This window comes from Apodemus sylvaticus, chromosome 6 (genome assembly GCF_947179515.1).
Source record: "Apodemus sylvaticus chromosome 6, mApoSyl1.1, whole genome shotgun sequence".
NCBI classification, from domain to species: domain Eukaryota; kingdom Metazoa; phylum Chordata; class Mammalia; order Rodentia; family Muridae; genus Apodemus; species Apodemus sylvaticus.
In genome coordinates, this window is record NC_067477.1 from 120,005,349 (window position 1) to 120,028,827 (window position 23,479).

At 46.3% G+C, this 23,479-nt stretch overlaps 1 protein-coding gene across 1 annotated transcript; it reads right to left on the reverse strand.

The window, feature by feature from the left end:
* Positions 1–2,660: 2,660 nt before the first annotated feature.
* On the reverse strand, positions 2,661–21,998 carry Gpn1 (GPN-loop GTPase 1). The gene is made up of 14 exons (XM_052186348.1): positions 21,858–21,998; positions 21,146–21,239; positions 19,315–19,354; positions 18,250–18,316; positions 16,961–16,998; positions 15,121–15,199; positions 14,822–14,916; positions 12,428–12,473; positions 11,795–11,941; positions 10,775–10,857; positions 9,418–9,457; positions 7,636–7,726; positions 4,536–4,643; positions 2,661–3,287 (listed from the first exon to the last, which is right to left on the reverse strand). Exons 1-14 carry the CDS (start codon positions 21,966–21,968, stop codon positions 3,205–3,207), a joined length of 1,122 nt encoding a protein of 373 aa, XP_052042308.1. The 5' UTR covers positions 21,969–21,998; the 3' UTR covers positions 2,661–3,204.
* Positions 21,999–23,479: the final 1,481 nt, after the last annotated feature.

The window sequence follows — 23,479 nt, forward strand, 5'->3', positions numbered from 1 at the left end:
AGGGTGATGCCTCAAAGGTACCCTCATCACAATGAAACAGGCCAATCTTGTGCAGGTCGTATACAGATAAGCTGCAGTTGATGAATGCTACATCATATCTTCTGCTTTCTCTCCACCTCCGGTTTTTAAATTCTTCCCACCCCTCTCAGATGACTTCCCTGGTTGTAGGAAGGCTAACACAGATGTGCCAGTCAGCCCTTCACCATCACTTCCTCTGCTCTTCAGCCAGTTGCAGGTTTCTGCATTAACTGAAGCCCACTGCAATCGGCCACCAAGACTGAGCACAGCACCTATCTCAGATGGCAGGTGAACTGACAGAGGATGGCATGCTGCCTTCCTCAAAAGACAGAACAATAAATTCACTTGGAAATAAGTCATTTGAGTTATTCCAATTTAACAATTTTTTAAATTTGTTAATTTTTTTTAAGGTTTGTGGTGAGCTCTCCTCAGGTTTGAGGTTTGTTATATGTGTGCATGGTGTGTGTGGCCTGTATAGAGAGGCCAGAGACAATTGGCTGTGTGCAGTCAGCTCTCTCCTTCAACCCTCACATGGGCACCAGGGGCAGAAGGCATGGTGTCAGGTTTGCATAGCAAGTGCCTTTAACCCACCATCTCACTGTCCCAACTTAGTTTTCAAAGACAGTCTCATGTATCCTAGACTCCTACAGTCCTGCCTCCTAAAGTTATAACTTATTTTAAAATAGGATTTTTCAAAGTAATCCTTAAAACTCTTAAATCTATCCTGTTTTGATCTTCTGGCAGTTTGAAAATGAACCAGGGCTCACAGGGAATGGCACTGTTAGGAGGTGTGGCCTTGCTGGAGTATGCGTGACTTTGTTGGGGGCCTGTTACAGGGGCAGGCTTTGAGGTCTCATGCTCAAGCCAGGCCTAGTGTATCAGTTCTTCTCCTGCTACAAAGATACAGAATTCTCAGCCTCTCCAGCACCATGTCTGTTACAAGAATTGCCATGGTTTCTCTTCACAACAATAGAAACCCAAAAAGACAGATCTTACCTTCATTTTCATAAAGTGGCCAAGAGGCAGTTAGTCTACCTAATTCACTTAGGAAACATTCATTAAACGTCTCCATATTGTGGCGTGTGTCCTCTGGTGTCCAGGTACTGTGACACACCAGGCTGGAAGGATGAAGCGGAGTTGGGGATGGCGGGGACTTGGAGGGTCTTAGTTTACAGCTCAATGAATCCACTCTTAGCCAATCTTCAGTGGGACAGCTGGTGCACATAGCTTGGTTGGGGTGGGCGTGTGTGCATACACATTATTCAGGGAGGACAAGGGATAAATATGAACCACAGAGAGTGGGAAGGAGTTTTCAGGGTGATTGTAAAATCACTGCCTAGAGTTTAAAGTACTGTGAATGTCTCATTTGTATGGAGGGGCATTCCATGAATGCCAGAGACCTTGGAGCAGGTTCTTATCCAGAAAGAGGAAGTTGAACTTGTAGGTTTGCCAAAGAGTATCTCACCTTTCCCAAGTAGAGGGTGTTGGGGGATCAGCTACCCAGCTCCGGGTAAAGGGAGTTCTCCATTTTGCATTGAGCTCAGAGGAGCTATCTAGACATTCTAGACTGTGACCTTAATTAGCCGAGTTTCTCCACAGCATGTACTAGGTCTTGTACAAGACCCTTAGAGAGCTGCCAGCAGGAGAGAGGTAATATTTTAAGAAAGAAAAGGAGAGGAGGCACCTCAAAGAGCCGAGCGTGTCGGTAATGTTATGTGTATGGTTTCCCCTTAAAGAATACATCAAGTATGATAGCCCACCCTATAGGCCTACCAGGAGGCAGAGGTGGTCTTTTGTAAAACAAAGTCTCACTGTATGTCACCCTGACACAGAAGCCCACCTGTCTCTGCCTCCCACATGCTGGGATTAAAGACAGGCACCACAACACCTGGCAGAAAGGTCTTTAAAAAAGAAGAAAAAGGCCAAGCGGTGGTGGCACACACCTTTGATCCCAACACTTGGGAGGCAGAGGCAGGAGGATTTCTGAGTTCAAGGCCAGCCTGGTCTACAGAGTTCCAGGACAGCTAGGGCCACACAGAGAAATCCTGTCTCAAAAAAAAAAAAAAAAAAGAAGATAAGGTTTTTAGATCAACATTTCCCACTAGCTATGGAATGTTAAATAATCAATAGCAAGATAAAATTCTGTGTGGCTCTGAAATAACCCTGGAGAATAAGCACCTGTCAAGAAAGATAAGCCTGAGAAGGCACATATGAGGATGGGGTGGCTGATTCACCTGGCCCGAGATTCAGTCACAGGCTGACTTGAAACAGTTCTGAAAAGAGACTACCAGTCATCTGGAGGGATTATGAAACAGCCCCATTTCTAAAACCACTGATTTAGAGGTGTTCAGTAAGAATTTTCTGGCTGATGATTTCACTTCTTGTGCAGAGACCACACTCTTAAGAACCAGGGCAAACCCTTCTAGTCATGTAAATATTGAATGGACCAAATCCTGGTCACGAACAATGCTTTGTATTGTTCTAAATTCAATATAAGAAGGACATGGTTTTGGGTATGGTTAGGTGGATGGACATGGGAAAATAACCTATGCACTGCTTCCTACCAGACATGTCGTAACTAACAGTGGTAAATCTGTTAGTGATCACATACCTTCTAATATCAAATCAAGTCATGGAAAAACTCACCACAAAGTTAAAATCTTTATCAAAGTCACCATTCCACCAGTATTCTTGAAAATGTGCTACCTCATGTGAGCACAGATCACATCAGACCTGGCTGCCAAGAGCACTGGGCTGCCCCTCTGTACAAACGCACCCTCCTTTCCCATCCTACTTAAAGAACAGTAATTTGGGGTACAGAGTCAGGAGGAAGCTGTGCCCACAGACGCAGCTAGTCAAGACCCAAAGTCATCTTCAGGACAGGTCTCTCTGTCCCATCAGCAGCATAAATACTTGAGTTCAAATGACACAACATGAAGTCACAAGCTGAACAGCTGTCAGCTCACAGAGCAGTGGGAATACCTCCTCATATAAATATCAGGGAGAAGCTACCCAAGGACGGCATCCACCTGCCAGCTCCGCCTTCAACCAGACTTCATCTAAGTCCAGTTTCCCTCAAAGTGACCACTGAGAGAAAACTGCTCTTGACAGCAGCCCTGGTTCACAGGAAGGATGCCCTCTGCACGGAGACCCAGCACATCAGACTCGGGCAGGAGGTGGGAGGGCCTACTTGTTTCTCTTCCAGTGTTGTGCCATTGATTCCTGCATGAAGTTCTGAAATGCTGGCTCTTCACGGCTTTCCTCTGTAACTGTAGGAGAAAGGGGTGCTGCTTTTAAAACTTTCACTGTAGACAATGAATCAGAGCTCTTATCACACACACACACACACACACACACAGAGAGAGAGAGAGAGAGAGAGAGAGATTGGGAAAAACAATTTAAAATTATTTGTCACTTTTTCAAGACAGGGACTTGCTATGGATCCCAAGTCCCAAGATGGCCTGGAACCTGAGACTCCTGCCTCAGTCTCTCCAGCGTTGAGGTTATAGGCATGTATACGCCTCCACACCTGGCTGAAACTACTTTTAAGAAATTACACGCTCACACCCTCCTCAGTCCAGAACACACAGCATCAAAGTAAAGAAAATATCCCCTTCATAAATAACTGAAATGAGGTCTGCTCAGGTAGGCAAGAGAAAGAATTGTAGATTTACCTATAGCCTCAGCCACCCAAGAGCTAGGAATAAAATCGGGAATCACATGTGACTGCTAAATAGTCACACCCTCGGGGGGCTGGAGAGGCGGCTCGGCGATTAGAGCACTTGCTGCTCTCTGTGGGAGCCAGGTCTGTCCCAGCACCCATGTGGTGGCTCACGACATCTGTACCTGTAGGCATTCATACAGTGACACACAGGCAAGACACTCGCACACAGAAAGTAAAATAAACACATCTTCAAAACCCAACGTTAATGACTCGGGACGTATGTAGCTCAGGAGCAATGCTTTCAGAGGTACAACAGCCTGGGGAACAGCCTTAACACCAACCAACCAAACCCGGAAACAGACGAAACCAACAGCATCTGCCGACTGAGTCGGAACTTCAGGAGAAGAGACAAGTCCTGAAGGCATGGTGCTGCGTCTCAGTGTGGAGACCCTGCCCACTGTGTGCGGCCACTCGCTAGACAGGGGTCCAGACTGTATGAGGGAGATGCACACAGTGGGGTGTATGCATTCATCTCCCTGCTCCTGGCTGTGCCTGTGACCCGACTGCTCCACAGCGACGGAAACTGGATTATGAGCGGGGACAAACCCTCTCCCCCCTGCACTGCTTTCCCTCAGGCTCTTCTGCCACAGCACAGAATGAAGTTAGAACCCGCAGCAAGGCCAGAACTCTCCACGTGGAGCCCTTTGTGGGCGCTGTACGCTCTGCCGTGCTCCCTTCCCCGCCCACCCACCCCCCACCCCCTAGTCCCTGGCCAGATGCTCAGGATCTCCCCTCAACAGTGACAATCTCCTGAGCAGACGGGGCAGCTGCTATCTCACTGGCTGCCTCTCACCTCTGTGGTCAATGTCGTCCGTGTCACTGTCGGCTTCCTCATCCTCCTCATCCAAGGTTCCTCGTGTCAGGATCAATTCTGAAGGGTCCAGCACAGGAGGTGCGCTGTCTAGGGTGAAAACACTGATCAGTGCACGTGAGCTGATAGCTGAGATCAGACAGCAGCATGAGAGCGCACGTGACTGACAGACATGTGGGAGAGTTTGTCATCCAAGTATAACTCCACTTGCCATTCCTAACAGGGTTTACTTCACAAAGCCATGTCATGAGCCCCCTTGTTTCTACTGAGGAAAACATGAGAGACATCTCTGAAACCCCAGCACTCTGTTTTTCTGCTCACAGACTGGAAGAAGCTATGCTTTAAAATTCCAAAGAAAGATAAACTATAAGACAAATGGTGACCCAGGGCAATGAAGATTCTAGGTGGAAATCAGGTTCAAGGGAGGCCTGAAAAAAAGTTCAGGTTAAATGGCCAGATAGGGCAGCCAGGCCGCCTCCGAGCCATTGGGGGGGGGGGGGGCGGCAGCATTCCCTACTCAGTGAATAAGGATAAAGCCCAAGAGAATGAGGACAGACTTATCAAGAATTCCTGGCACAGGACTCAGTAGAAGTTCATTTCTATGAGGACCTGAAACCACAGGAGGCTATGCCCACTGCCCATCGTCCAGGAGCCTGTGGGGTTGGGAGCTCTGCTGGGGAGGGTATAAGACGGACTGAAAACAGTAACAGGGACAGAAACAAGTCTCAGAGGCCAACCAACACTTGGGAGGCAGAGGCAGGCAGTGAGTTCAAAGCCAGCCTGGTCTACAGATTGAGTTCCAGGACAGCCAGAGCTATGTAGTTAGACCATCTGTCAGGGAGGTGGGTGATCCCAGGGCCCTATGATCCTACACAGGATGGTGGCAGGATGCGCTAACAGTGAATGCTTCCTACCATACCCAACTAAGAATCACCCAGATACAGTGAGTGTCATCTCAAGACACTCACAGAAACTCTCCTCCCCTTCAACAGCTCATCTGGATACAGCAGCAGATTTGCCTTTCAGGTCCCCACGAGTGACTCTGGAAGACCTCACTATATACTCAGAGAAGATAGTGAGCTGTGCGCTGAGAACAGCACAGGAACACTCAAGCTCCTGGGGACCCAGGCGGGCTCCCCCTGCTGATCTCAGAGAGACGTAAGTGAACAGAGGTCACAAATAGAAGCTTCCCTCTTGTAATAAAGTACCCCCAAAAAACTGTTGTTAAAAGACGGGGGGAAAAAAGAACATATCTAATTTACTGCCACAATGAATACATACATAAAATGGAACTTAGAATATTAAAAAATAAAGTCCATGTATGTGGTTTCTGGGTCCCACTGAGCTAAACAAATTTCTATACTGTTTTTTGTTTTGTTTTTGTTTTTTTTCTGAGACAGGGCTTCTCTGTGTGGTCCTGGATGTCCTAGAACTCACTCTGTAGGCTGGTCTTGAATTCATAGTTCCTCCTGCCTCAGCCTGCCAAGTACTGGGATTAAAGGTGTGTGCCGCCATAGCATGGCTCTACCATCCTTTTTATGGGCAGTCCATCATCTTGCCAGGGAAGATATATGTGTTTTTAGATTGATTTACACTTGTTTTTGTGTACAAGTATTTTGCCTACATGCATATTTATGAGCCACAAGCAAGTCTGCTGCCCATGGAAGTAAAAAGAGTCCGCTGGATCATCTGGAGCTGCAGTTACAGGTGCATGCGAGCCATCATGTGCGTACTGGGAACTGAACCTGGGTTCTCTGCAAGACAGCAAGTGCTCTTAGCTGCTGACCCATCTCTCCGGCCTTAGGAGTATATATTTTTTAAATATAAGCACATCCTAGACACTCACAAAGGGTCAATGATAAAAATAACAGAATTTAGGAAAGAATGGAGTAAAGGAGGGAGGGAGGGAGGGAGGGAGGGAGGGAGGGAGGGAGGGTGGGAGGGAGAGAGGGAGGGAGGGAGGGAGGGAGGAACAAAAAGTAAGGACAGTTAGCAGGATACAAAGACCCAAAGACCGAGAGAAGAAACCACAGCACAAACCTATACCAGTTACCAGAGTAAAACAACATGTAGCAAAGAAGATAAGATCCACTCAACAATGTAATGAGAAATATGAAAACATACACAAGATAACAGTCCAGAAAGACTCAAGACCTGCCATGCACAAAAATACTTCCTACTCTCGAGGAGGAAGATGGGAGACCAAAGAGATGTCAGCTCTTCCTGGGTTAATTTAGGAGCACAACATAACCTCAATAGAAATACTGAAAAGCTTCCCAGGAAGCTAGGTGAGCTGGTGTGGACGTGCATGGGACAAGGGAATGCAAGAACAGCCAGGGAAAGGACGCAGAACAGGGAGAGCAGCCTGAGCGGACACGGAAGCCTTTTACAAGTCTGCCATATAATGCGCAGGCACGAAAGGAAAGAAATCAGCAGTATACAGAGTCCAGGGCCAGCTAGGTGGCAGTGGACAAGGGCGCGTGCTCCCAAACCTGATGGGCTCAGTCTGCTCTGATGGGAATGGCTACACCAAAGACCACATAGTAGACAATACTGTGCCCTTGTCAATCTCATGCTGCACTGGGGCTTTATAAAATTATATCATTATTTTTAGAAAGAATACACAGATTCAAAAAAGAAGAACACTGCATCTGCATGAGTTTTAAGTAATTTAGGAAAAAGTAATGTATATTATGTGATATATAAACTCACATGTAGCAGGAAGAGGCAGAAAAAGAAAATGCAGATGTTAACATTCTGGAACTCTTCAAAAGTTACAGCAGTTCTATGTACTAAAGACATAATTTTTCTGTATAGCTAAAATTCAGAGATTATGCACTGTAAAAAAAAAAGCCACAGTCCCTTGCCAAAGTGAAGTAAAAAAACTTTCAAATGAGACTGGGAGCAGTGTGAGGTGTGCGTCACCACCTTCTGGTATGCTCTGTTCCCGGTCATGGACACACGTAGACACGTCAGACCTGCCTCCGTTTCCCCTGTGCTTTCTCTTGCTCACTTATATGCATATTGCTGCTGAGTGGATCCACCCTCCGTTCCCTTCAAACACCAAGAGCACTTCCAATACCTTTGCCGGCCCCTGGGTCCAGGGCCACGGAGCCCATATCCTTCCGAAGACGCTCCAACTGCTCCTTCTGCTGAGTACTCTGGGCGCTTGCCTGCAGAGGGGGGGCGGGGGGGGGGATATGTCCTCAAATTAAACAAGAGATGCTGGGCGGGTGAGGCAGCTCGGCGGGTGGAGGTGCTTATGGCCTGGTGACCTAACCCACTCTGTGGACCCCACATTAGGATACCCGACTCTAGCAAGCTGCCCTTTTACCCCCGAGTGTACTCTCCCACTCCACATGAACACATCTGTAATCGTTTGGTTTTTAAAGGTAGGTTGTCATGCAGTGTAGGTCATCCTCAAACTCACTCAGTAACCATGGATGACCCTGGACTAAACAGGAAGCACCACCATGCTTGTCTGGTGCTGAGGAACAAATCCAAGGTTTTGTGCATGCTAAGTAGATACTCAGCCAGTCCCCAGTCCCAAGATGGCCGCCTTTTAGGAGGAGATTGGAAATGATAAAAGTGCTAGAGGCAGCCAGGCGGAGGTGGCGCACGCCTGTAATCCCAGCACTCTGGGAGGCAGAGGTGGGCGGATTTCTGAGTTCGAGGCCACCCTGGCCTACAGAGTGAGTTCCAGGACAGCCAGGGCTATACAGAGAAACCAAATCCAAAAATCTAAAAAGAAAAAAAAACCAAAAGCCCTATAGGCTGGGAAAGGATGATGGACATGGAGACAAACCAGTGTGGTGCATAGGCCCAAGTGACAGTAGATTTTCTGTCATAAGGTGAATGAAAATAATTTCGAATTTATACCCCAAACCATGACCCAACAACCCTCGAGTATAGCTCAAGAAGGGTCTGTGACAAAGAACCCGGTGCAGGCTCTGACAACAACAGTCTCATTTGAACATTGGGTACGAGTTGTGAGACCACTCTGTTCTTCAAAACCCTACGACTACCCTTTAAACTGATCTCAGAGCATGGGGGAGGGGGGAGGACTTGGTATATGGAGTTCAGCGAAATTCTGATATTTAAAAATTCAGATACATAGCCTATATGGTGGCTCATGCCTCCCAGCACTCAGAAGCATGATGCAAAAGAAAAAAGGACAAAGTGGTGGGGATTGTGCAGAGGCCTGTCTGCACAGACAACACACAGTCACCAATTTAAAAGAAAGAGTGTCTGATATGTGGGACCGCACAGCTGCAGTCCTGCCTGCTCAAATGGCTCAGTTAGAAGATCTCTAGTGCCCTAGAATTTCAGACCAGCTACAATGAGACCTCAACTCAAAACCCAACAGGGCCAAACGGGGCTAAGCTCAGTGTACAGAGCAGCCCCAAAAACAAAACAAAATATATGGGAACTTAAAAGAAATACTGAAATTCCATCAGTCAATCGTATCTCAGTAAAGCTAGAAATAAAAACCACATAAAGGTATATTTAAAATTTACACAGAACACCTAAACAAAGCGTCCATTCTGAGATGACTCAGAGGGATGTTTGGAGGAGTTAGGGTTAATTAAGGTTAGGGTTTTTCCCCTTGGTCTTGAGGGTTAGTGTCTCATGTAGTCCAGGCTTGCCTCAAACTCACCATGTAACTGAAGCTGGCCCTAAACTTTCCTTTCCATCCCTACTACCAAGTGCTAATTACACCACAGGCCAGCTTGCCAGCTGGTCCCCAACTTCTCCAATCAAATTCCCCTTTCAGTCCCTGGTGACTGGCTAGGACTGCAGGCTGTGCCCTGAGCGGGCTCAGCAGACCTTTTAAGAGCTCTAAATGACATCATGTCCCTCTTACCAGTGATTTCTTCAGACGCTCGTATTCAGGACGATATTCCCTGGAAAAAGACATGTCTTCTAAGTTCCTCTCCTGAATGACCCGCACCACCCATCCTAAACCCATCGCTTCTGTTTTCTTAACCCTCTCTAGTGCTCTATACACTCAACAGGCCCTGGTGTGTGAGGTACACTGCAGGAAGGTGCCTCTGTATACTCAATGCTGGCCGGATCTTGGTACTGTTACTTCTATGGCCCATCACCTGTCTCATTCTGTAAATACTCATTCCTCCTCACCTACCTAAGGCAACTTAGACTTGTTTCTGATTGGCTGTAATAAAGAGCTGAGAGCCAATAGCTGGGTAGAAAAGGAGAGCACATCTTCGAGAGAGGGAGACTGGGAGAAGAAAACAGGTGGGAAGAAAGGGACAGGGAGGGGAGAGGCTGAACAGAGGGGAGCGGAGGGAGGACTGAGTGCCTGGAGTGATCTGGCTAGAGCAGCTGGGAGACTGCCCAGCAAAGGGCCTGAGCTTTAAATAGTCAAGGCCTCTGAGTCCTGCTACACTGAAGACTGTGCTGCAAAGACTGAGGAGGAAGCCCCTGACTGAGGGGTGAGGAAGCAGGCGAGGACGGACTGCTGCTCAGGAAGTCCCCACATAGGAAGTGATGGGCCTGAGCGACAACAGAACAGACGCCACCCCGAGCCTCGGAAACACACATGGAACTCTTGATGGTTAACCAGTGGAAAATAATGTTGCCTGGCAACCACATGTGGTCCTTATGAGCAAGCTATGAAGCCAAAGCAGCGCGCTACCAAGCAGCCTATGAGGTCATGTTCTTGGGTTAGAAATGCCAACTCTACTTCCCTTTAGGGAGATGGGATCCCACTGACAATGACAGCAGCGTAGCTGGCATTTATGAAGTATCTCTACGCGTCAGCAATTATTATGACGCTGCATATACTTCCTCAAATAATGCAGCAGCACTGGTGCCAGATGCACACCGTGACTGTTTCTATAGGCGATATATTACAGGGACATAACCATGACATAGTTTCTGAACTATCTACAGGTCTTCTGTCCTACAATGACAGAACAGAGATGCTGCCCACAAAGCCTGTAATGTCTACCAAGTGGATCTTTACACAAGAGGCTGGATGACCCCTGCCTCGGAGCCTCTCAGTCCACTTAACACTTCATACTTCCATCTTTTTAAAGGGAACGGGAACATGTCACTCCTGAGTGTGGTCTGGTCTAGCACACACGTGTATGGCACATACACTTTACACAGAGCACATAAATGCTGACGGAACGACTGTCAGATGGGAGGAATGGTGGGTAAGAAGAGCAGGCGCGGCAGCAGCCCCTGACCCAGCTCACCTTTCGTACTCCTCTGCAGCGCTGGCGACCTGAGCACAGAGTTCATCCAAGCCGGTGCCCACCACAGCAGACACACCTACCACCTGCCAAGAAGCACTTTAAAATACTGAGCATTTTGCTTCTAGAATTTTGTCATTAAAAGAGTCATAAAACACATTTGGATAAAGACATCTCTGGAAAAATCCAAACTGAACCAAATAGCCTACCTAGCCGGGAATCAATGAAATTAAGGCAATGAAAAACCAATAATTTAAAAGAAAACTCTAAGCTGAGCAGTGGTGGCACGGCCTGTGGGAGACAGAGGCAGGTGGATGGATCTGAGTTCAAGGACAGCCTGTTCTACAGAGGGAAATCCAGGACAGTCAAGGCTACACAGAGAAACCCTATCTCAAAAAACCAAAACAACAAAACAAAAGCCCCAAAACCAAAAACAAACAAACAAAAAAAGAAAACAATTAGGATCAAACCTGGCCGTTTTGTACAATTTTATTCCCCATCAAACCAAACCAAACCTAATTCTTTCTGTTGTCTCCGTACCACTGCCTGGGTGAGCTCTGGGCCACCCACAGCCAGCTCTGCTTACACAGCCTTACTCCTCCCTCAGTGTAAATCATGGGCTACATTCTCTAAAACACTCATCCCGGACCCCCACCCACCATCAGACCAACTGCCCATTTCCCCTGGCCTCAGGCTGCACCATACGTCACTTCTCCTGGACCCTCTCAAACTGCATCACAAACTCTGATGAGGGGGCTCCTGTGCACCCTGTGAAGCGCCACACTGTTTGTCTTGCTCTGAAATGTTGGGGATCAAAGCCAGGCCTTGTTAATTTGCATGCTAGAGAAATGCTCTGCCACCTAGCTGCATGCCAGCCCAGGAACTACCTCTTACAAAGTCTTGGAGTGTGGAGGTCACCTTACAGGATGTAGAGCCTTCCTTTCGACTTTGGCTCAACAGCAGGTAAGGCTGTGGTAAGATACCGTCTGCAGCTACTGTCACTATGCAGAGGGGCAAATTTACCCTGAGTGAGCTGTAGAACTCATCTAGCACCAGGCTCATGGAGCGGGTCAGGTTACTGACGTAGGTAGTCTCTTGGTTCAAGGCATCCTGGAAAGCCTCAAAATCCTGCATCCACTCCACTGCAAAGCTGTGGTCAATGATGTCGGTCTGTACCAGAGAGAAGGCAGTCATCATCAACCTGAATAAAGGTCATGGACTAAACTATGGCAAAAACATTTCTTTAAGTAAGTGCTAACAGTAAAGACTTCATCAGCTCTAGATTTTCCCTCTCTGGCCCTGCTTACAGCTCCATTGCAACGAACAATAAAGACATCTATCAATATTTTCCAGTAAACTGCTTGTCCCTCTGCCGATAGAGAATCCCCAATGCTGAGGGATGACTGGTACTCTGGGGTTGACGGATTGCTCGATCTACCCAACCATCACTTTGGGTGACTTAGAGGCAGTACTAAATACCCACTCCATATGGCAGCCCCCACTTCCCTGATGTGCCTGTGACTGACTTTCTGTAGGAAAATCCAGTGTACCGACAGTGCCTCAAGTCACTCTTCACCCCTGCTAGCCAAACCTTCTACCATCAGCTAAGGCTGATAAAGGCATGCTGAAATCCCGCAGCTGGCACCAGCCACTCACTTTGTTCATGACCACAATGAAAGGCAGCTTGGTTTTGTACAAGATGCTGAAAAAAAACCACACACGGAACCAGCATTAGTACAAGCATTTTAAGCCAGGCATAATGTCACACGCTTGTACTTCTAGCACTCAGAGGGCAGAGTCAGGACGTTCATGAGGTCAGGGCCAGTCTGGGCATACAGAGAGTACTTGTTTCCAAAAATAACTAAAAGGCACTTGAGCTCATGGGACTCAGTAAAGAGAACAGGAAAACTTTCAGACGGAATTCAGTCTCTCCCAAAGTGAAATGTCCACCAACATCCAGGCAGAAACTGATCCTTCAAGCCCATACCAGATGGTGATATTGATCTTTTTTTATTATTTTATTAGACAAGTCTTTTTTTTTTTTACCCAAATGCACAGAATGAGCCTTTATTGAGTACTCATCATAGGATGGTTACTCTGGTAGCCACTTTTATATGTACATATAGTATCTTCTTTAATCCACACAAACGCTATGAAAATGTATGTAATTTACACTTAAAGTATTTTGTAGCCTACACTAGCATAGAACTTAATAGTACACAGGCCAGGCTGGTCCTTGAATTCATAGCCACTTTCCTGTCCCCAGTCTTCAAAAATATCATTCTACCGGTTGAAAACATCCCACATTTACCGAGGGAGAGGGACAAGAGGAAATGCTATATCCTTAGCATACGCATCATGAAATGTTTCTAAAGTTGATCTTCCCTTGCCCTTTACTTAGTGTCTGCAGTCCTCACACCTGGCCCAGGCCTTGAACACGCATGGCACAACCTCTACTGCTTAGCTAGATTCCCAGTCCTCTGACACCAAGCTATTCATACACTGCAAAACGACTACTCCTTGGGATAACCAAGTAGCTGTCTTTTACCCATTAATATGACTGTGGAACAATGCCATCTTTCATGAAATTTCTAGGTGGATCAGGACTTCTTGTATCCAATGGAATGTTTATTCCAAGACCTATCATGCGCTCCCCAGATTAACGTCTGTCAGTTTCCTCAGCGCTGTCCTTCAACGAGACCCATGAATCATCTTTGCTCTCCAGAGCAACGTCTGGGATAAAACAGTACACACCTGGATTCTAAGATCTTTCTGGCCCGGGGGTGGTGGCGCACGCCTGTAATCCCAGCACTCTGGGAGGCAGAGGCAGGCGGATTTCTGAGTTCAAGGCTAGCCTGGACTACAGAGTAAGTTCCAGGACAGCCAGGACTACGAAGAGAAACCCTGTCTCGAAAAAAAACAAATCCAAAAAAAAAAAAAAAGATCTTTCTGCTGTTACTGTTCCTGATGTCCTGGCAGGTCTTACACCATAGTCCACACCAGCCTTGAAGTTGCCCCATTCCACCTCCTGACTTGATTATGAGGGCAACACCATACCTGGCTTGGATAAAACTTTTTATTCCTAATGTCTCTTCATGTTACCCTTTTTCGCCACTTATACAAAACCTAAGCGCCATGTACACAAGAGAACTGTTCTAGGCAGACAGCTCTCTCCCAGCTGGGAGTAACTCCCACCTCTCCGACAGGCAAGGGAGGAAGATGCTGAGAGAATGCCAACTGTACATGTCTTCCTTTATTAGCCTTCCCCTAACTCATACCAATCAACTGGGCAGTAAATGCAAAGGACTGTGAGCCCAGGGCACCAGAACCCAGACCTGAACCCGAGGGTTCTGTCAGATACAGTGAGGCTGGAGCGACAGCTCAGCAGTTAAGAGCACTTACTGCTCTCACAGGGAACCCAGGCTCGGCCGCCAGCACGTATGTGGTGGCTCACAACTACCCGTAACTCCAGTTCAAAGAGACATGACGCCCTCTTCTAGCCTCCACAAGCTCCTGAGTGCACATGGTACACATATATCATGCAGGCTCACATACACACAAATAAATAATAAATGTCTTTAAAAAAATAAAAAAGGGGCTGGAGAGGTGGCTCTGTGGATAAGAGCACTGACTGTTCTTCCAGAGGTTCTGAGTTCAATTCCCAGCAACCACATGATGCCTCACAATCATCTGTAATGGGATCTGATGCCCTCTTCTGGTGTGTCTGAAGACAGCAACAGTGTACTTGTATATATAAAACAAATAACTCTTTTAAAACAAATAAATAAGGAACTAAGGAAGGAGCCAGGCAGTGGTGGCTTATGCCTTTTATCCTAGCATGCAGGGGACAGAGGCAGTCGGGTCTCCATGTGTTCAAGGCCAGCATGGTCTACAAAGGGAGGTCCCGAACAGCCAGGACTACAGAAGAAAAACTCTGCCCCCAAAAGACAAAATAAATAAAGTAAGTAAGAAATACATCGGAGAAAGAAAGAGAAACACACACACATACACACACACCCGCCAATACCACATCTACCAATTATTAGTTACCTGCATGCGTAGAGCATGTTGGACATGAAGGTCACTGGGTTAGTGCTCCGTGACGTGTCCATGACATAGATGACCACTGTCGGGAATGAGGACGCCTAGAACCACACACCAAGTGAAGGCTTAATCAGAGGGCTCATCACTTGCTCCCATACTCTCTTCCTCCCCTTCTTGGCAAGAGACCCACTGTGGACAGGGTGTGCAGAGCCCCTCTCTCCCCCCTCATATTCAGCCCCAGGCATGACAGAGGCTGAGACACTAGCCTGCTAGATGTCCCCGTGAACAAGATCCACAATACTCACCAGGGCCTCGGTGATGATTGTCCCCGAAGCTGACCAGGTAAATACTTCAATCTGTCCCGGTGTGTCAATCAAGACATACCTGGGGCAAGGAGATCATTAAAGGAAGGTTAGACTTTGGCAGTTCAGAAGATATTCCATCACAGAGAATGCTAAATGTCTGTTGCTCCAAGATGCAATACCCTCTGCGCACTGCCAAAAAGTCCTATCACACCCTAAAGCTGCGTATTCCCAAGTTTGCTCCAGATCAAATATGCTAATGAGAAAAAACCACGCAGTGCAAGTTGTGGTAAACAGTCAGAAAGGGAACTGATAATTACAGAAACACTGCACTACGGATGAGACATTATCAAAACCAGAAAGCAACTCTCTGACTTCTTAGGGACAAGGATGAGGAATGGAGGGAAGGAGAGGAAGAAATGGAGAAATGGGGGATGGGGAAATATTGCCTATAGAGTATTTCTGAACAGATGACAATATTGTAAAATTGACAGCAGAGATAGTTATATAGCCCTGTGCACAATTCTGTGGATGTACTAGACATCCCTGATTCCTACAATTGGAAGACATGTAAATTTTATCTTAAAAATATGTTTAAAAACAGACAACCTTGGAGACACGGATGCAAGTCAGTATGGAAGACAGGCTGTGCATAGGCTAAGGATGTTCAATACCCTGGGTCCAGTCCCCATGAAAATAAACCAATAAAAAAGGTAGCAAATAAATATAGGACAGGCACTAGGGAACCAGAAAGGGAAACCAAGGGTGCCTGGGTGAGTGAGGAGAGGTGTGAATTAAATAACAGTGATCCATATGCAGTGTGTATTATAAAAGATAACTTTAGCTGGGCAGTGGTGGTGCAAGCCTTTAATCCCAGCACTCTGGGAGGCAGAAGCAGGCAGATTTCTGAGTTTGAGGCCAGCCTGGTCTACAGAGTGAGTTTCAGGACAACCAGAGCTATACAGAGAAACCCTGTCTCGAAAAAAAACCAAATCCAAAAAACCAATAATAATAATAATAAAGAAAAAAAAGAAAACTTTACAGAACATGATCTCCAAAAAAAAATTGTTTTTCCTAATGAAAACAAAAATCTACCTCAATTTTAGTCCCATCTTTGTAATAAAACTTTATGCACAGAAACAGGTAAAATGCCACTCACTAGAAAACAGGAATTGCTACTGATGGTTCCATGTTTCCAATAGTATTTATTCCTTTTGAATAAGTTCTTGTTACGTTTACTCAGTGAGCATGTCTGAGCAGAGCCACGCAAGCACACAGAAGCCAGAGGTCAACGTGTAGGCGTGCCTGCTCCTACCGCGCTGGACCCAGGGCAGACTCAGCCTGTCAGGCCTGGTGGCACGTGCCTCTGCCTACTGAGCCATCCATTGGTCCATGATATGAATTTTTTATAATGAGCACATCTTTTTTTTTCTAAATCTTTCTCCCTCAGAAAAAGTAAGCATATTAAAAACTTAGTAATAGTTAATGGTGAGAAATGGCAGTAAGATTATGTGTGCACGTGCACTAATGCGCATACACAATATTCATGTCTTCCCCATCACGGGAGACTGCACTTCCTCAAACAGTGAGCAAGTCTTCCTCTGAAAGTGTCTCTACATCATATAAGATGGAACATGGACGATAGACGGGGGTCACAGTAATTGGGAGCAATCCTCTGCATTATATATCATCTCAATGATTTCCTTGTCCACTTTTCTTTGTTTTAATTTCTAATGATTTAGTCTCAGTTAACAGCTAAGGTTCAAAGGTCTCCCAATCCACTCAAAAGTCTAGAATGTATTGATGACAGGCAATAAACCAGTAGTCAACTGAAATCACCTACTTGAATGTGTTCTGGGCCTTCTCAATAAATTTCATCACCTAGAAGAAAAAGATGTGACTTATAACAGGATCTACTTATAACACACTACTGGATGTGACTTATAACAGGATCTACTTATAACACACTCCTGGAGGTGACTTATAACAGGATCTACTTATAACACACTCCTGGAGGTGACTTATAACAGGATCTACTTATAACACACTCCTGGAGGTGACTTATAACAGGATCTACTTATAACACACTCCTGGAGGTGACTTATAACAGGATCTACTTATAACACACTCCTGGAGGTGACTTATAACAGGATCTACTTATAACACACTCCTGGAGGTGACTTATAACAGGATCTACTTATAACACACTCCTGGAGGTGACTTATAACAGGATCTACTTATAACATACTCCTGGATGTGACTTATAACAGGATCTACTTATAACACACTACTGGAGGTGACTTATAACAGGATCTACTTATAACACACTCCTGGATGTGACTTATAACAGGATCTACTTATAACACACTCCTGGAGGTGACTTATAACAGGATCTACTTATAACACACTCCTGGAGGTGACTTATAACAGGATCTACTTATAACACACTCCTGGATGTGACTTATAACAGGATCTACTTATAACACACTCCTGGAGGCCCCACCAGGGTGGCCGCATTATTACAGGCAGCATCACGAAGCACAACCTGGGACACAAAGTAATGGACTCCTTGAGGTAAGGAGGCAGAGCCACAGCTGCCACACTGCGACCTGGGGAGCCCAGAGCCCAGTCACTGTCACAGCCAGGTCCCTTGCACACTTGACCATCCCACTGGGTTTTGGTCAAATGTTAATGTCTCAAGTGGCAGAATCAGATTACAATGATTATAACCCCCTCCCATGGAAGTAAGTGATCAAGAAAACCTAAAGGATGACAAACACTTGTTAAGAGAAAAAGCATCAGCATGTCTCCGTTCCTTGCTGTAGATGATCACAGTACCCTGTGTCCTTCAGTTCCAGGCCCAGGGTGACACCACAAGCTGATATCAGGCCAGAGAAAGAACCCAGGTCCTTTGGATTTTTGTTGTCTCACAAACATAAAATGTGAAGTATCCCAGCTCACTTGACATAGGCTATTTCCGGGTCTACACAAAACACCTGCTTAACTTTGGTATTTCTTCATCTTTGCTGATCTTCTAGACCACTGTAGCTACACATGTAGCTAGCTACCAAGCTAGAGCACGTGAAGAGTCAGAATTCTACAGTTCGTGACTATATGTAAGTGATGCCATACCTGATCAAATCTGGTAGCAAAGAGGTTGAGTGAGGTCACTATGCCACCGTTTGGCCCAAGTCCATATCTGAACATTCGGTTATGGATTAAAATTGCACATGAGATTGTATAGTTAGTACTTGGTTATCATCCATCCAACACATTTTGGTATTGATGTTTAACCTAATGGATGCTGGCAAACCTAGTCTTTGATAACCATACAACCCCAGTGTTTTCTAGCAAGGTCCTCCTTGCTAGTCTCTGGTTTAGGACTGGCCACAGAAGATAAGGACGATGGTGTGACCAAAAGTTAGTGAATACACACATGTCAAACAGTGACAGGCTGCAGGCACCAGTGGTTAAAATCGTCTGTGAAGCCAGGTGTGGAGTGGCAGCTCAGAACCTTTAATCTCAGCATTCAGGAGGCAGAGACAGGCAGATCTCTTTAGCTTCAGGCTAGCCACACCTGCATGTAACACTCTTTATTCTGATTCTCATTAAGCAAGCCTTCCTAGGGTTACTCAGAGAGACAGAGGTCATGCTGAAATCAATCCATAAGAATACAACTCAGCTGGGCAGTGGTGGTGCACGCCTTTAATCCCAGCACTTGGGAGGCAGAGGCAGGCGGATTTCTAGGTTCGAGGCCAGCCTGGTCTACAGAGTGAGTTCCAGGACAACACAGAGAAACCCTGCCTCAAAAAACAAAAAACAACAACAACAAAAAAGAATACAACTCAATGTATTTGTCTGAGTCTCCTGGTGTAAATTCCTGTGAGTAACTTTACCAATGACTGTTTCACCCAAGGCCCAGGCAGTAACAGCTCACACAGCTTCTCAGATCTTTAGTGACAACACTTACAGTCCAAGTGATGTTAAGAAACCAGGAGATAGTACGGAAATCTCTGATCTCTCCTACACTCATCTTATTCATCTTACATCCTCTTAATATGATTACTTAAAAGGATGTGGGTTTTCTACTTATATTGTCACAGCTTGACAGGCAAAACCACCACCCCACCCCCAAAAATGAAAGCCAGCAGTTCGCCAAGACAGAGTCAATCCCGCAGCAGACGAGGAAAAGGATACTGCTTCATGACTTCTTTATATTTCACTGTGTCTCGAATATCTGAGGGGAAAGACAGAGAATGGTTTCCTTTATTTTTCACTTTTATCTCATTTGTCAGGACTGACTCTGAGCTTGCCAAGTAGCCCACGCGGGTCTCCTTCCTCGGCCTCCTTCCTCAGTGAGTGCTGAGATTACAGAAGTGCAGCTGGGTCTTCCAGTGTCTGCTTACACCTTCCTTCGCACTTACTGACTAAAGGCAACTGCCAAGCATCCTACGAAGAATGTCAGGCTCCTAGGCGTGGTGGCAAACACCCTTAATCCGAGGGCTCAGGAGACAGAGGCAGGTGGATTTCTGTGAGTTCAAGACTGGTCTAATCTAGAGTGATTCCAGGACAGCCAGGACTATACAGAGAGACCCTGTCTCAAACACACAAAGAAAAGGTTTGGCCAGAAGCTCTTAGTTATGATAGATACTGTCCAACACAAAATTACATGTTTTAGACCATTTCAATGGTAGTGGGCAGGAAAACCAACAAACAAAACAAAAAACAAGAAGACTTCTTACTAGCCAATTTATTACCAGAACAACAAGCAAGCCAGTCTACTAAGATCTACCACAATTATCCACCAGGGGCTGGAGATGCTCAGTGATTAAGAGCACTCAAGCTCTTGCAGAGGACCCAGATTCAGTTCCCAGCACCCACACGGCAGCTCATAATCACCTCTAGATCCAGTTCCAGGGGTCCTGGCACCCTCTTCTGGCCTCTGCAGGAACCAGACACATATGTGATGCAGACACACATGTGGGCAAAACACCCATACTCATAAAACAAAAAGGAATAAAAACAAACCTACCCACCAGTCTATAGATGGACAATATTACATATTTATCCTCTTGTTTAAATAGAACTCTGCTTGTTCTTGTTTGCTTGTTTCTTTTCTCTGTGTAGCTCTGGCTGTCCTAGAACTCTCTCTGTAGACAATGTTGGTTTGTAACTCAGAGATCTGCCTGTGTCTTCCTCCTGAGTGCTGGGATTAAAGGTGTGAGCCACCACTGCCTGGCCGAATCGGTGATTCTTAAAACAAGATCTGACCCCCCCCCCCCCCGCCCCGACCACCCAATTTGTATATTTGGGGTATAAGAAGTTTAATAGGATTAGCAAGTGAGAGTTATGGCCTGGGAATCAGGAAGCCTGGACCCCCCCAAGAAGCCTGTCAGAGGATCACACGCACTTTGGTAATAAATCAGCCCCTCACCCCCACTTTTTCTTTTCCAAACAAGGTTTGGCTATGTAAGTCAGACTAACTCTGAACTCTCTGCCTCAGGCTCCCTCGGATCTGGCCAATACTTAATCATTCTGATAGTCTCAATCGGAAAGCTCTCCTCTGAACACTGCATATTTTTATACACAGCCTCCATAACTCTGGAAACGGAAGGAACCTTCCTACAGATCAGAGTGAATTATAGCAGAACTCATAAACTCTGACAAAAAAAAATATCAAATGATTCATGTGTCAGGTGATAGCCCAACCTAATGTCACGCCTCATTCTCGAATCAATTCAAAGGTTTACATACTGGGGGAGGAGAGAAGTGGGGAGGGAAGGGAGGACGCAATAGTACATAACAGAGGGATAAATCTGAACAAGCAAGAAGCCTGTTCTGGAACTCAGGCAAATACCCAGAAAATAAAAGACTATAGATAGTGGGAGGGAGGGAGGGAGGGAGGGAGGGAGGGAGGGAGGGAGGGAGGGAGGGAGGAAGGAAGGAAGGAAGGAAGGAAGGAAGGAAGGAAGGAAGGAAGGAAGGAAAGCAGACAGGCAGGCAAGCAAGCAGGCAGGCAGGCACTCACCAATATTGGCGGGAAAGGGGACTTCATGCACAGCTGGGTCCAGGTTGATTACATACGGTGGACAACCTTTACTGTGCAGGTGTCCTGTGAGTCTCTGCAAAAACAGGAAGCCAGGGTTGGAGGGTGATGACCCAAGGACAGGAAAAGGCCCAGAGAATTCACATCCCTTTACTGACCATGCTTATAAAATCTGTAACAATCTCCTCCTTCCTTCTGCGTGTTCAACACTGTAAGTTTAAAAGCCATCTAGTTCCAGTACCTGTCTCCTCCCCTACATCACTTCGCTAACTCTGACCCTCCAAGGGTTTACTTCTCTCTCCTCTTCTAAAACATTCACTCCGTGAAAGCAAGAACCCTGTGGATCTCATTGCCGCTGTACACTCCGAGTTTAGAACGTGGTAGGTCGAACGAAGTGTTTCTTTCATGACTCTTCAGGCAAAACCTGCGCAGTTGGCATTACACTTCCCTAACTCTTTAAGCCCGGGCCTTCGGAAAGCTGACAATTCGCAGCAAGACAATCTCAGCTGTACCAAGGATAGGCAGGAGACTGCCTCAAGTGACCCAGGCTAGGGTTCGAAGCTTCGGGAAGGAACTGGAGTCAGAGGACAGCCCCCAGAAAACCACGCGCCCGGACCCTTCAGTTCCCCAGACAACTTCCTCCCTCCCTCCCAGGCCTGAGGCGTCACTACCGCTCCGGCATGGTGAACGTCACCTGTACAAAGGTAGTTTTCCCGGATCCTGCCATTCCCAACACCAACAGACACACGGGGAGCCGAGGAGCCCCGGAAGCCTGGGGCTCCGCAGGAGCCGCGGGCGCCGCCATCTTTTCTCAACCACGCCCACCGCTCTCGGCTCGGCCTGAGACCTGCTACCTCGCTGCGTTCCGGGCTGCGATTGGTAGGAAAATCCGCCCTCTTGCGTCCAGGGCTGCGATTGGTCGAACAATCCAGACTTTCTGAGTTAGAGCTGCGATTGGCCGGAATATCCAAACCGCTTTTATTTTATTTTATTTTATTTTTTATTTTTTTATTTTATTTTATTTTATTTTATTTTATTTTATTTATTTTATTATTTTATTTTATTTTATTTTATTTTATTTTATTTTATTTATTTTTGATTTGTTTTTTTTTTTTTGAGACAGGGTTTCTCTGTGTAGTCCTGGCTGTCCTGGAACTCACTGTAGACCAGGCTGGCCTCGAACTCAGAAATCCGCCTGCCTCTCAGACTGCTGGGATTACAGGCGTGCACCACCACCACGCCCGGCTTTTTTTGTTTGTGTTTTTGGTTTTTGTTTGTTTGTTTATTTGTTTTTGGAGACAGGGTTTCTCTGTGTAGCTCTGGCTGTCCTGAACTCACTTTGTAGACCAGGCTGGCCTCGAACTCAGAAATACGCCTGCCTCTGCGGGACCGGCTTCTAGGCCTCCAATTTGCAGGCACTACTTAGATGCCATAGTGGCTTTGCACACGTGACAGGGAGTATAGGGAACACAGGAAGGGTTGACAGAAGTGAGGTAGGACCCGGGAAGGGTTGGTGTCCCCAGGGGAGTAATGAGGTAGGATCCCAAACCAGAATCTGTCAAGATCCTATAACAGACTAAGGTATTGCCCCACCTTTTATTTTATTGGCTAAGAAGAAAAAATTTTAAACGTCATTACGTTCTAGAAAATATTAGGTAAAAATTAGCGTAACACTTGAAAGATAGCATGAATACTGTACTTTAAATAACAGAGGAAGAAATGTCTTCGAACAGTCATCACCGAATGCAAAGGGGATTAAAGAACCAGGGGGTTTTGTGACTCAAGTGTAGCTGAGTAATTAATAGAAGGATATGGGTAGAGGAAGGGAGGATGAGTCTCATGAGGGAAAGCCCCGAATGTCAGAGATTGTGACCAAAAGTCTTATTTGCTCATCCATATGGCTATTTGTCCAAGGCAAGGAAAAAAGATGGAGAACCAAAGGCCCCTGGGTAAACCCCGAAATAAGTCCCCCTTAAGAGTGAGGTAAAGAGCTGTAGGTCAAAGGAGGCCCTGGATTTTGTTGACATTCCTGGAGAAGTGGATAAAACTCGTGAGGCACAAAAAGGCTGTATATATCTATACACAGACATCTCATTTTATAATGATGTGTGCAGGCTGTGGAAAGGGCTCCGTTGCTAAAGAGCTTGCTGCACGAACATAAGGGCCCAGTTCAGAGCCCAGAAGTCACATAAAAGCCCAGGCATGGTGGACTGTACCTGTAATCCCAGTGCTGGGGAAACCCTGGGGCTCAGTGGCCAGCAAGCTTAGCCAAATCTGTGAGCTCCAGTATCAGTGTGCAGTGTCGTCTCAAAATAC

Coding starts and splice junctions, on each gene's coding strand:
- Gpn1 (XM_052186348.1), bottom strand. CDS start 21,968: ATGGCGGCGCCCGCGGCTCCTGCGGAGCCCCAGGCTTCCGGGGCTCCT. Junction 11,942..12,427: donor TCATTGTGGTCATGAACAAA/GTGAGTGGCTGG, acceptor TCTCTGGTACAG/ACCGACATCATTGACCACAG. Junction 3,288..4,535: donor GGACGACATTGACCACAGAG/GTGAGAGGCAGC, acceptor TTTCTCCTACAG/TTACAGAGGAAAGCCGTGAA.